The sequence below is a fragment of the Sinocyclocheilus anshuiensis genome, unplaced genomic scaffold (genome assembly GCF_001515605.1).
Source record: "Sinocyclocheilus anshuiensis isolate Anshui unplaced genomic scaffold, SAMN03320099.WGS_v1.1 scaffold481, whole genome shotgun sequence".
Taxonomy (NCBI): domain Eukaryota; kingdom Metazoa; phylum Chordata; class Actinopteri; order Cypriniformes; family Cyprinidae; genus Sinocyclocheilus; species Sinocyclocheilus anshuiensis.
The window spans coordinates 1,173,984-1,187,852 of record NW_015539907.1 but is presented as its reverse complement, the minus strand read 5'-3'; the positions used below and the strand labels follow the sequence as shown (position 1 = coordinate 1,187,852).

The window sequence follows — 13,869 nt, the reverse complement described above, 5'->3', positions numbered from 1 at the left end:
TTTTTGTGGCAAGTATATATATATATATATATATATATATATATACATACATACATACAGTATGTGTGTGTGTATTCGTGAATGTAAGACCATATGTCATTTATATACAGCCAACTCAACAACTACTTGTTGCTATATGCATAATCCTGAACTGTGAAACTAGTCTACCACATGTATTCCTTGCCACCATATATAGCCATAAGTGTTTTTTTAACTGAAAGGTCTAAGCCTCACTGAGTGCAAATCAGGAATGCTTGTGGAAATAAATAAGCTTCCCCACATTCAAGCAGAGGAACTCACATCCACAAGCATTTCCTGTGTATAGGATTCTTTTGGTCAGAAGTGTAAATAGAGCGTCATCCATCTGAAGGTTTGTAGAGAGAAAGAGACTACATCTCTCAATCTGCTGCCTCCATCTGTTCTCCTCTTCACAGATGGGCTCCTTAGATGGAGCAGTCTGCAGGACACTGCTGGATCGCAGCCCTGAATTTGCCATCCATGATCATTATGAAACATTGCTATCTCAGAGGTGATCTTTAATATTATGAAAAGAATGTTCTTTCATATTCAGCAGAATTTCTTGATGACATCATTGTAACTTATATACTGGATGAATTACATGACTTTTAAGTATGACCTTTAGTATGACCTTTACTGATGCCACTTTATAAGTGAGTGGTGGGGGTTGCTTAATGTTTATTTTGCTATTTTACTTTTTTCTTACAATAAGCACTGTCAAATGCATACCAAAATAAATATCTAATTGTTTCTTTATATTGCTAAAGATAATTGTGCCCTCTAGTGTTATAATGTAGTTGCAATACTCGTCTCAATTAACACACATAGATGACATTTTAAAGGAATAGTTGAACCAAAAATGAAAATTTTCTTCAAATGTACTCGCCCTCAGGCCATCCGTGATGCAGATGACTTTATTTCATCATCAGAACGGATTTGTAGCATTTCATCTCTTGTTCACCAATGGATCCTCTGCAGTGAATGGGTGCCGTCAGAATGAGTCCAAACAGCTGATAAAAGCATCACAATAATCCACAAGTAACGTAAGTAATCCACAAACTGTGTGTTTGTAATTAACAAATCTATCATTAAGGCATATTTTTATTAAGTCCGCTCTTTTCCCAATAAAAAGTTATCTCGTCTGAATCAGGAGAGAAATATGCACAGATCACACACTGTTTACAAGTGAAAACAGTCCAGAAGAGTTCTAAAAAATATGTCTTATGAATTTTGATGTGAGCAGACAACAGGGGTAGACTTTTTTCACTGGAGGAAACAATATTATGAATTATGGAATCATACGAGTTAAAATGCCTTAATATTCTTCAGCTCCACAAGATGTTAAATCAGAGACTGGAGTCGTGTGAATTACTTGTGATTATTGTGATGCTTTTATCAGCTGTTTGGCATCCATTCACTGCAGAGAATCCATGTAATGCTGAGTAATTTTTTTTTGCAAACATTCATTAATTTTTACGTGAACTTTTCCTTTAAGATACCAGTCTGTTTTATCAACACATTTTCATTTCCATCTCTGCAAAGATCCAGTTTTATGAATTTTGATGTGAGCAGACAACAGGGGTAGACTTTTTTCACTGGAGGAAACAATATTATGAATTATGGAATCATACGAGTTAAAATGCCTTAATATTCTTCAGCTCCACAAGATGTTAAATCATAGACTGGAGTCGTGTGAATTACTTGTGATTATTGTGATGCTTTTATCAGCTGTTTGGCATCCATTCACTGCAGAGAATCCATGTAATGCTGAGTAATTTTTTTTTGCAAACATTCATTCATTTTTGCGTGAACTTTTCCTTTAAGATACCAGTCTATGTTTTATCAACACATTTTCATTTCCATCTCTGCAAAGATCCAGTTATGTAATACAGATGGATTGCTAAATGTCTAACTGCTGGATATCTGCTAGACTTTTTTATTTTTTTGTATTTTTTTAGATCGTTTGGTAACCACAAAAACAGTATCACAGAAGGCAAATGTTGCCTCAACAGCTTGAAGTTGATGGACCACAGAGCTGGATGTGAATTTTAATGACAACATTCTCAGTTTGTGTTCTGTCCTTCTCAAGCATTATATTAAAATAAACATGAGAAGAAAGATTATCTTCCTAAGTGTTTAAAGTGTAAAAAAATTCACACCCGAGAGCGGATCGCCGCCTCATTTTCATTTATTTTGACTGGAAATAGAGCACACTTTCTGTGGCCGTAACCACAAGTGTTCTACTGTGAGAGGTGCCAAATGAAAGCATATTGACTATAAAGCAGAATTTGATAAACAGCAGTTGCCTAATTAAAAAAACGAAAACATATCTCTGTCACACAAACATATTGTTTGGCTGACTTGAGGCAATTACTCACTTCTTTTTTGTTTACTGAATATGACAAACCAACATTGAATCAGATCCACAAACAGTTGTTTCAGACCATAAGCAAGTAAAATGTAAAATGCTTTTGACACACTGCCTTGCAATGATTTCAAAATAATTTAAAGGATCATGAAATCAGTAGCCTACCTTTCAGTTTGATATATTTTCAGTTTGATATATTTAAGGGCAATACTAAAAGTAATAAGAAGATTGTAGGTACATTTTTATGATTTTAAACATTATATCAATTTATTTAATTCTATTAGAATAATAATAGTGGTAATAGTAGTTGTTTACTGTAAAATGTCATGGTATGGTGTAACATATTTAGTTATATATATATATATATATATATAAAAAGGGATAAAATAGGAATAAACTTTTATTTTCATTCATTCATCCACAAGGCTGAGAATACAACTTACTTTTTAATAATACATGTACATGTCAGCATAATTTATATATACAGATACATTTATATAGACTGCTAATGTTTATAATTTTTTTCCAAACATATTTTATACGTTATGTTATCTGGTGGTTATCACAACAAACCATTTACCCTGAATCCAGTCATGAAGAGGTCAATGAGCCATGGTTCAAAGCTTGGATCCCATTTGAGACAGAACTGACAAGGCCTGATAGATCAGATGGGGGTCAAATCAAGAAAGAAAGAAAAGAAGCCATACTGCAGAAGCATCATCACCCTTGTTTCATGTGCAATCACGTCTCCAGGCAGCATTAAATCATACCATTTCAAACCGCCGGCATCAAAAGAGTTTTAATCTGTGTGTTTATTATATATTTTCACTCCTAGCATAAACCAAACTCAGTTGTCCAAATATGCTCTCAACACTGAGGGAGGGGTGGGGCTCTGATGAAGATTGATGGTCTCTCTGGGAGGAACATTAGCCGCTAATCAAGTTATGTTCCTGGTGCTCCGTTTTATACATAGTTATTTGCATGCGAAAAGCACAAGATCCATGTTTGCTATCAGGCCTGCTTATGAAACACACTCAGTGCACAAAGACAGTGCTGCCCATCGAGATAGCAATGTTAGGAGACACCTTCATGCATTCACTAATCTCTGTTTAATACGAAAAACAGACACTTTCACTACCAACCAAACTTCACAACACTGCACAGTTTAGTCAAGTCAAATATAGCAAATTTAAAAGCAATTCAAGATGACCCAACATGTTGCAAAATGCAAGAAAATCTGAAAATAAATCAAAATAAAGCAATAGTAACGTATTATTAGCATTAGTTTTTTTATTATTAATAATGATAATAATAATAATAATTCATTAATTAATTAATTATAATTTAAGACATTATAAATAAGAATAAAACCAGTTAAATTAAAGAAAAACAACAAAAAACCTTTAGGCCTAAAAATTATATTGAGTTTAAGGCCTAAACAATATTTCTCACTCCCATTTTCTGCCAATCACCAACATCCACACCACATGCAAGTAATCTTAATTTGAGGTAAACCAGGCTACCTATGATTCCATATGTACTGTTTTTTTTTTTTTACCACAAGTGCTCTTTTTATCATGTAAATATTTGAGGCTTATTTTAGGAATCTGAAGTTTATTTGACTTTTATGCCCTCATCCAGCAGAGATTCAGCAGTACACTAAATGCAAGCCTGGTGAGACAAACTTGATGCACGAGTGATCCTCATATCAACCAAATTTGCAAATGACACATGAAAAACACAGATGGACACCCGCTGCTTTCGAATCAAATGTAAAATTTGCTCCTTGAGTTGGAATGACGTCGTGAAGTATTCGCTGATGATTGTGTGTTTATATCTTTTCAGATGCCTGACTGAGAAGCTGTAATAGGAGGTTAGCACAATAAATATCTCTCTCACCCGCACATATGGTCGCACACATTAATTGACATGATTACTCATGTGACTCATACCGTGAAAATACAATTTTTGAGGGAATAACAAAGCCATTTAGAAATAAACTTTCAAGTGTTGTTCTATGCGCCAAACTAAATATTACACATATAGCCATCATCTCAGTGGATTATGCACCAGCTGGCTTGGACATGGTCATTTTCCTCCAGTTTAGCTCACATAAACCAAGGAATTTAAATTGACTAACAGCTGCTGAATGAACACTTTTTATCTCGATATTTTCGCAATAGCCCACCCTTGTCCTTGCGCATTCCCATCTTTAAAGCTAAACTAAATCAGTAACGTATACATTATTGAGGACCAGCAGTCCAACTACAGTCTTTCAGGTGTTTCCTTGTTTAAGCACACCTGCATTTTTCAACTGAGTGGATTTTCTGTTGATTTCAAACAATTCTTTAGCTATTGCTTTGGCACTGATGCGCTTGCTAACTATGCCAACCTATAATTGTTAGGATACTAAATATGTACAACCAGATATACAGCTTTTTTCACAGCATGCGTTTTTGTTGATTTTATTATGATTTATTACATAGCTCCCTGAAATACTTGATTCTGTCTGATCAATCTCGCAACTATTTCCTAACATTCGCCATCGTCCAGAAAACGCAGTCAACTCAACCGGCGCTACTTTCACGTCGCTCGTATCACACCGTGGAGTTGCTCTCGTTTCATAGGAATTCAACTGGTACCATCGCGCATCTCAGAATTCATAATTATTGTAGTGAAAATCATCAGAAGACTTAAGTATTAACATTACTGTATCACTGTTGCAATGTTCGTTTTGTTGCTAGTGCGATTGTTTTGTATGTTGTAATGGACTATTTTTTTTAGCGGAAGCTTAAAAATAACAGATGGTAAAGGTAAGATTGTAAAATAATTTAAACTCTAATATTTTATATCCACATTTTTATTTAGTTGGGGAGTAGATATGAACAAGCGGGATCTGTCAAAATTCTGAAATTCGTGTTATTTAATAACAATTTGAGTGAAAAGCGGGGTTGTTTTGCACAATTTTAAATGTTGCGGAAAGTTGTCACAAAGTTGTAATTTCCACACACACATCTAAACTAGGCTATATCACAAGGTGAAGGTACACCCCGATATGAACAATAAAAAAAGAACTAAACTAAACAACTACACTTGCTATATTACATTTTGCAGAAAACACGTCATTTGTGCTGAGAATGAGTTGCAAAATAATGCAAAATAAGCCTATACGGATAGTAACAGTAATTTTTTAGCACAAACATTAAAAACCATTTGAAAAGTTAAAAATGTATATTGCTGTATACAGTAGGCCTATAATCAGTTTGTAAAAATGGAAATATTAAGGCGAGACACTGCAGGTGAATAGGGTAAAAAAAATTAACGAAATGCTATGTTTAAATATGCAAATGAGGCATTATTTAATGAAATATGCGCTAATTTGCATACATTTCTAGTACAAAAATCTGAACACTGGATGATGTCAGTTTCAAAATTCTTGTTTATTTTTTTGACATATTAAGAGGCAAATGTTTTTACAGAGGGAATTGTGGGTATCTCTTTTTGTCACTCCATAATTCAGAAAATACTTTTAACAGCCAGAAAACAATATATTTTCAGAATTTTGGGGGAAATAAAATGTTGTGTATATAATCAAGCAAATTATATATGAACAAATCCCTCTGTAAAAACCTTCAGAATATAGACAGGAATAAAAATGTAAAGTTTGGTGTGTGTAAGTGCTACTGAAGTGGAGATTTATGGCTCAGTGTAGGAGAAAAAAATCATTTTGAGAAAACGGCCTTTAAAAATATGTATTGTAATTGAAATCTATTGACACAAATAGATAAAGTGCTATAAAAGAAACGCTTAACAGTGTCTTTTGGATGTTTTCTTTCCACTAGTCTGAAAAAACACTTTATGAAAAGCCAAAAAGCCCAAAATCTCAAATCTGACAGGTGCATGAAAAAACTGTGTTTTTGCCTGCAGTGTCTCCCCTTAAATACAATCAGAAAATATAAAAAAGTTAAATACAGTTTAGTGTAGGCTATTCTCATTTTATTTTTTGTAGCCTAATGTGTTTTCGTAAAGTTATAATTTTGTTGCAGTGGTTACTATTAACTATTTTCTTAGCGTGCATTTTGGTGAATTGCATTAAAACAGAATAAAGTCATAATAATCAAATTAAACATCAAAATTATACATTTAAAAAAAAATAGTATAAGGAAACCCACAACAATTAAAAATCTAAAACATTCAAAAATGTATTGTCCACGTTTTAAATACATAGATTATAACAAATGGAATTTCATGATATAGCAACAATTAAAAGAGATGTGATAAACTAAATGAGATGTGATGCTTAAACTTACTTGAATTACTTGTATAATATAATATTTTATGTTGTATTTATTATATCATGTATCATGGACCACTGCGTAACTAAGAAAGCAGACCTTGCAGACAAGACATTAACTCTGCCATACTGTCTGCTAGTGGGATTATCATGAAGACCTACATGTGTTTCACACACTTCTTATGAGGAAACTTTTTGAGCAACATAAGGCATCCTGAAAACTATCGCTTCAAGTTCTAAGAGCCAGATGTGCCGGCCAAATGTCGTCTGAATAAAAGTGTCTATGCATGTCTTCCCATACCTTTACAGTTGTGTGTGTACGTGTCTATGAAAGCACCCAAGACCCATTAGTGTGTGCTTGTGGCCCCTGTTACAGACCACCCGGCTGTCTGGTTCACACTTAACCTACGGGGAGAAACTTGACTCCAGTTTAGCCTCCCAAAGAGGGCTTGAAAAGTGCACTGGCCTCAGAGGTCCACTCCAACTGACCGACTACGTCAAACTCTCTGTAGCCGGCCAGCCAAACATCACACCGACACACTAACAGAGTAAATAGCATAGGGGTTCAAACAGAGAAGCTCTTTATGAATGCATGAGAGGATGTATATGTGTGTTTATGAGATTCTGTGTTTGAAAGTGGGAAGACAGAGATATTATGGATAAACATAGGACTTACCATCAGGAAACAGAGCCATTTGTGTTCCATTTTCCTTAGATGTCAACCCCAGAACATTTTCAGTTTGACATGGTTGGCACAAAACTATTTTTGCAAGAAAAATGTCATGGGTAGTTCATATTTTGATATTAATATTATAATATTTCTCCTTATTATGTGATTTATTTCAAATAAGATTTTCTGCTCAGTTCTCTATTAAATATGAATTCCAAACTGCAACAAAACTGAAATGATGTAGCACTTCGTGGTTAGTAACAATAAATAACTTCTAACCACAGTTAGGATAGGGAGTAATAGTCAGCCGTTTGAACCCATATTTCTTATCCTATTATTAATTATTAACCTGAATATTGACATATATGGAGGTTACAGCCCTGGTACTGTTAGTCTGTGGTTGAAAAATATGATTTCTTAAAAGTGTATACAGCCCCCAAAGGCCTGTTCACACCGAGAATCATAGTAAAAAACAATAAAGGTAATATTACTGGCCACAAAAATGCACAATAATGTTCTATTTATTACAAACTCATATTGCTGTTATGTTGTCTGCCACTTTAAATGCTCAAGCTTGTTAAAGTCTGGTGGATATATGACTTCAATGACCTAAATGAATGTCAATGATTTTAGCATTCATCAGCTGAAAAAAAAAGAAAAAAGTTCTGAAAGTGATTCCAACACTATCGTTCCTCCATCACGTGTCATAATTGTTATAGTTGTGGAATTCCCTATTTTAAAAGAACTGTAAGCTTTAAATAAACTATAAATAAAGTTTATAGTTACAGTTGGTGTGAGCAAATCTTCCAAAAATGAAATGAATGAAAAGTCTGTCATCCTTTACTCACCCTCATGTCGTTTCAAACCTGTATGACTTTGCTTCTTCTGGGGAACGTGAAAGTTATTCTGAAGAATGATGATAATCGAACGGTTTTGGTGCCTATTGACTTCCATTGTATTTTTTTGTCCATACAATGGAAGTCAATAGAAATGCAAACTGTTTGGTTGTTCAACATTCTTCAGAATTTCTTGCAAAAGTTTGGTGTTTTCTGAGGAAATATGCTTACAAACATTTGCTGGTAATAGAAATAATATGCCATTGGTGGAAAGCTTTCAATACTTTGAAATATAAAAGAGTAAATGCAAAAGTAAAAAGATACAACGTTTCTTGGGGGAGCACAAAACTTTTGTAAGGGAACACCAACATTTTGAAATATAAAATATCACATCCTCTCATCTCGTATTTTTTTTCCATCACCAGGTCCCCTTAGGGCAGGGGTGCCCAAACTCGGTCCTGGAGAGTTTAGCTCCAACCCCAATTAAACACACCTGAACCAGCTAATCAAGCTCGTACTAGGCATACTAGAAACTTGAAGGCAGGTGTGTTGAGGCAAGTTGGAGCTAAACTCTGCAGGACACTGGCCCTCCAGGACCGAGTTTGGGCACCCCTGCCTTAGGGGCTCCATGTAAATTAATTAAATTACACATAGACAGAATAAGAGAGAGAAGAAAAGAAAAATTAGTTAAAAAAAAAAAAAAGACCAAGAGAAAGAAAGAAAGAAAGTGTAGAAGGAAGTGATCAATCACTAACTGTTCAAGATAAGGAGAGTTTGTCCATTGTTTGATGAGGTCTGGGATTAATTAGCAGTAGTAGAGCTCTCATTGTGTGACACCAGTGCTTGACCTTTCACAACTCATTACAGTGTGTCCAATCAGTGCAGGCCAGTGTGACTGCTGTTTATTTATACACACAGCCAGCCGTGGCAACCATTTGGCAGTTTTCTTCACTGGAGAGCCTTAAACACTCCCACATTGAGCTGAATCTGCACAGACATATTCAGCAACACGTTATCAGGCATAGAGCGCCATCCTATAATCATCTCCTAATGTTTTCTCAACAGTTTTCAACATTGCTAATAATAAGACACATGTGGCACTGAAGACTGGTATATAATGGTGCTGAAAATTCAGCGTTGCCATCACAGGAATTAATTACATTTTTAAATAAATTACAATACAAAAAGTTCTTTTAAATTGTAATAATATGTTCACATTACTGCATTTTTAATCAAATAAACACAGCCTTGGTGACCATAAGAGACAGGTTTTCCCTGTTAAGGATGCTTTCATACTCTATAGATGAATCTAGAATGAGGACTTATAATATAATAATGCAAGTAACAGGAAAAGAGAATTATATTTGTATTTTTTTGTGTATATATATATTTTAATAATAAACACTTCACACATTAGAGACAGGTCAACACCTCTCTTGTTGGTTTCCAGGTACTCCAATAGGAAACTCAGGGCACTTGGGAAAATACAATGCAGACCACTGAGCTTACTATGAACATAAATTTACATAGACAGCACAATATTAGCAACATCATTTGAAATGCAAAGACCATACTGAATTCAGCACATTCCTGATACAACCATGCGCTGACATACAACAACACATACAGACGCCGAATAAATAAATGCCCAACAATCTGACGACCCCTTTAAACCAGCCCATATTTGGCATCCAATTCCTCATTATTCTGTATTTACAAACCAGATATATTAACTTTATATTTTCCTCAGATGGAGGACATATGATTCAATACAAGCTCTTGAAGACCCCACTCAGCGGTTGACATTCACCTCCACCGATCTACAGTCGAAGCGGAGGGTTACGATTGCCCTCTACTGGCTTGAAATGTAATTGCACAACAGTGTAAGTAGATGGTAAACAATGTGCATGCATGCCACGCGCTAAAGACACAACACTGTACAACATCGAAACAGCTGCAGCATGATACTTTTCTTTAACTGACTTGAATTCCAACCGCAAGCATTATCCATACAACACTAACACATCTACTGGCAGGGTGCACAAACTTATGAGCGCTACCCCAGAGAGTCATGGGAGGATAACAGCATGCTGACACAGGTTTGTTCGCACTAAAATGGGAAGATCACCGCTTACATAAATGACTAAAGGCACTTTAAACTGTCACCAACACAATTAATACTCAATTTATCTATACAGGAAGAACACCAAATCAGAAAAGTGCAATAAATGGGAACGTATAACAAGAACAGACCAGTAGAGATTTCTGGAGAGCAGATGGACTTAGAAATATTGACTAATAATATTGATTTTGTTGATATTGATATAATGAAATACTGATATTGTTAGACTGTATTTTTTGTTCGTTATTTGTCATTGTATTTGCTCAAAGGACACTTTTAGTACTATAGTTCTGTACATAAAAGTAGCAGGAAAGATATATGGAATATTTTAAATGGTGATTTGCATTGTGTTCACGTCATACAATATAAACTCCATATTATATAGTATGATGCCTGAAGACTCTGAGCCATACTGCTATTCCAGAGCATGTGCATATTTGGCTTTCACATTGTTGAGGTTTGGACAAAAATAAACCATTTTTACACTACAGCTGGACACTTGAAGGATCATGGGGTGTGGCTGATCCTATGCCAACTATTTGAGTTGCGTTATTTCTGTACTGGTTGGTAAGGTCCGTGGTAGGACCTTGGGGTAATAATAGAGGCGAAACTGTGTTGGCATTTGTGGAATACTGATCTTCAGAGCTTGAATGGATATGCTGATGTGAATGGAAGAGTTTAGATGGTTTTGGATATTCACTCTGCAGCCATCTGCTCAATGTGGTCACACAGCAGCTTGTATTGCTCTGAAAAAAGGATAATAAAAAGTGTGAATCATATTTACACATTCACTATTGTTTAAATGTTTTTTTGAAAGAATACTTTTACTTAGCAGTGATGTATTAAACTGAACAAAAGTGACAGTAAAGACATTTATAAATAGACATTTATAAAAAGACATTTATAAAACTTTTTATTCATCAAAATGCATCAGTTTCCACTAAAATATTAAGTAGCACAACTGTTTTTAAGACTGATAACAATAAAAAAATGTTTCTTGAATATCTCACAATAGAAACTGTTTTGATGGTATTTATAACAATAAATGTTTTTTGTTTTTTTTTGGAACGGTACTGTAATTAATGTCACAAACCTATAAATGTAATTCTTTTTTTTGCAAATTTGGAACAGAAAGCTGGAAAGTGACATTACCTTCATTCAGATTTCCAATGACTGCCTGTTTCTTCAGGAAGTCATTGCAGAGTTTCTTGTTCAATCCAAAAGCCACCATATTATGGGTGAATGTTCTGGATAAACAGAAGCAATTATTTATGAGCATATGAGCATACAAAACGATGCCCGAAAACATGCAATGAACATTGTTTTTGTCAGTATTGTGTAAAATTAGACTAATGCCATGCAACTTACCCCAGCTGACCAAAAGTGATGTTCTCATTAAATCTGGAGCTATCATCTTTCTCTTCCTGGGTCATATGACACCACTTTTCTCTGAAGTTACAAAAACAAGGGGGTCAAGGTCAGAGGTCACTGATATTTCTCTCATCAAGCATGAGAGGCCATCAGAGACCATCAATACAATATCTTTCAAAATGTTAAAAGTTCACTCAGAAACTTTTAAACACATCACAATAAATACTGGAAGGTTAGAGAGTTAAAAGGTGTAAAAAAAACAATCATACAAAAGAACAAATGTGACCCTGGACCACAAAACCAGTCATAAGAAACTGAGATTTATACATCATCTGAAAGCTGAATAAATAAGCTTTCAATTGATGTATGGTTTGTTATGATAGGACAATATTTGGGCGAAATACAACTATTTGAAAAATCTGGAATTTGAGGGTGCAAAAAAAAATCAAAATATTGACAAAATCGCCTTTAAAGTTGTCCAAATGAAGTTCTTAGCAATGCATATTACTAATCAAAAATTCAGTTTTAAAATATTTACAGTAGGAAATTTACAAAATATCTTCATGGAACATGATCTTTACTTAATATCCTAATGATTTTTGGCATAAAAGAAAAATCAATAATTTTGACCCATACAATGTATTTTTGGCTATTGCTACAAATATACCCCAGCGACTAAAGACTGGTTTTGTGGTGCAGGGTCACATATGTGTATTAGCCATTCATTAGTGCTCATGCAAAATCCAACAAACATTTTAGAATAAGCTTTAGTGAGCAGTCAGCTGTAGCCATGATTCACAATGAATCAAAACAAAAACCAAGACAAAATTTTAATAATAAAAAGCATATGAGCAACACGGAACCACGGCATAATTCAGCTCATGAAACAGGAAAAAATGCTCAGGCAACAAATTAATGCATTTTTCCATGTGCAAAATGATCCATTCCTAAAAAATAAAATAAGATCTTACTAGAAAAAAACTATTTTTGCCCCATCTTACACTAATACACAACTGTATTCTGGTCCAATGCATTTTTTATGTTAGTTTTTAGCCAGTTTTATTGCCTACCAGGTGAAAATTGTCTGAACACTTAGTAAAGTGATAGTAAAAGTCTCTTCTAGAAGAGATTTGATAATTTAATGAATCCTTTATGTCTGTAGCACAAACAGTGTGGCACAAACAGAATTACATGTCAAAGTTTAATACTTACGGCTGGGGATTTGAAAGAACCCGTAATGGCAAGTATGAGCACTAGTAATAGTTATGCCTGCCACCTCTAATAGTTCACGCTGGTTAGCAGTTGACATAGCAATGAATAGACACTTGGATACAATACATTCTGACTGCATGCAATGATACAGCAAATAATGCAGGAAAAGTCAAAGAGTGAATACTGTGAGCTCACTGCCCTCTTCTCATTTTGCATAATGTAGATCAGTAGTTCCCAACTGGTTCCAGAACACATTTTTTTACACTGACCCCAGAACAGTCCCAAAATTGTTTATCGTACAAAAGTAAACAAAAATGTCCTCGGTTAAACATTGAAATGTATTAATATTATGGTTGTCAATAATGAGGGCATGTCATGCAACCTGTCCATGCTGGCCAGATGAATTTGATATACCATGCCAAAATACTGTGTTTGATTGGATGCAAGGCTTTTGAAATCAACAACAAAAGCATGTTCCCTTTCCGTTTTAAAGTTAATAAGCCTATTTATTTTACTATACTACCTGCATGGGTGTATGGTTGTTTTTTATTTATTAATGTTTCCCCTGCTGTCAGAATAGATATGCTACTCACTTTTATAGCACAACTATTAGTATTTTAATATATATTAATTATTTTATCTGTTTTTAAGGTCCACAATTTTAACAAAGTTAAAGTTGTGCAATGTAGATAGCGTGATAAAAAAAGACAAAGCATTATGCCTAAGGCAAATGTGACCGACATGAGTCGGTGCATTTTTTGGAGGACCCAGTTTCCTTTGAGTGCTGATGAAAATGTTATCAGAACGTTACACAACTTCCTGACTGGATCCTGTGCTGAAATATCTAAATATATAGAGGGTTTCACAGGGGTTCCCACTTTTTTGACCTGAGAATTTTCCAGTCAGTGAATTGCATTAAAAATGATTGCATTTAAATTTCTAGTAGAGTGGAGCTAGGAAAAAAATGTTGTATATATA

The 13,869-nt window shown here is 34.6% G+C and overlaps 1 protein-coding gene across 2 annotated transcripts in view; it reads right to left on the bottom strand.

Moving 5' to 3' along the window:
• Window positions 1-9,580: 9,580 nt before the first annotated feature.
• LOC107686269 (uncharacterized protein KIAA0513-like) overlaps window positions 9,581-13,869 on the bottom strand; it is a 17,416-nt gene continuing 13,127 nt past the window's right edge. For both annotated transcript variants that reach the window (XM_016483196.1, XM_016483197.1), the window contains 3 exons: window positions 11,677-11,757; window positions 11,461-11,555; window positions 9,581-11,054 (listed from right to left, as the gene is read on the bottom strand). In XM_016483196.1, the coding sequence (XP_016338682.1) occupies window positions 11,005-11,054; window positions 11,461-11,555; window positions 11,677-11,757 (226 nt within the window). In that variant the 3' untranslated portion in view covers window positions 9,581-11,004. The remainder of the gene's footprint in view (window positions 11,055-11,460; window positions 11,556-11,676; window positions 11,758-13,869) is intronic.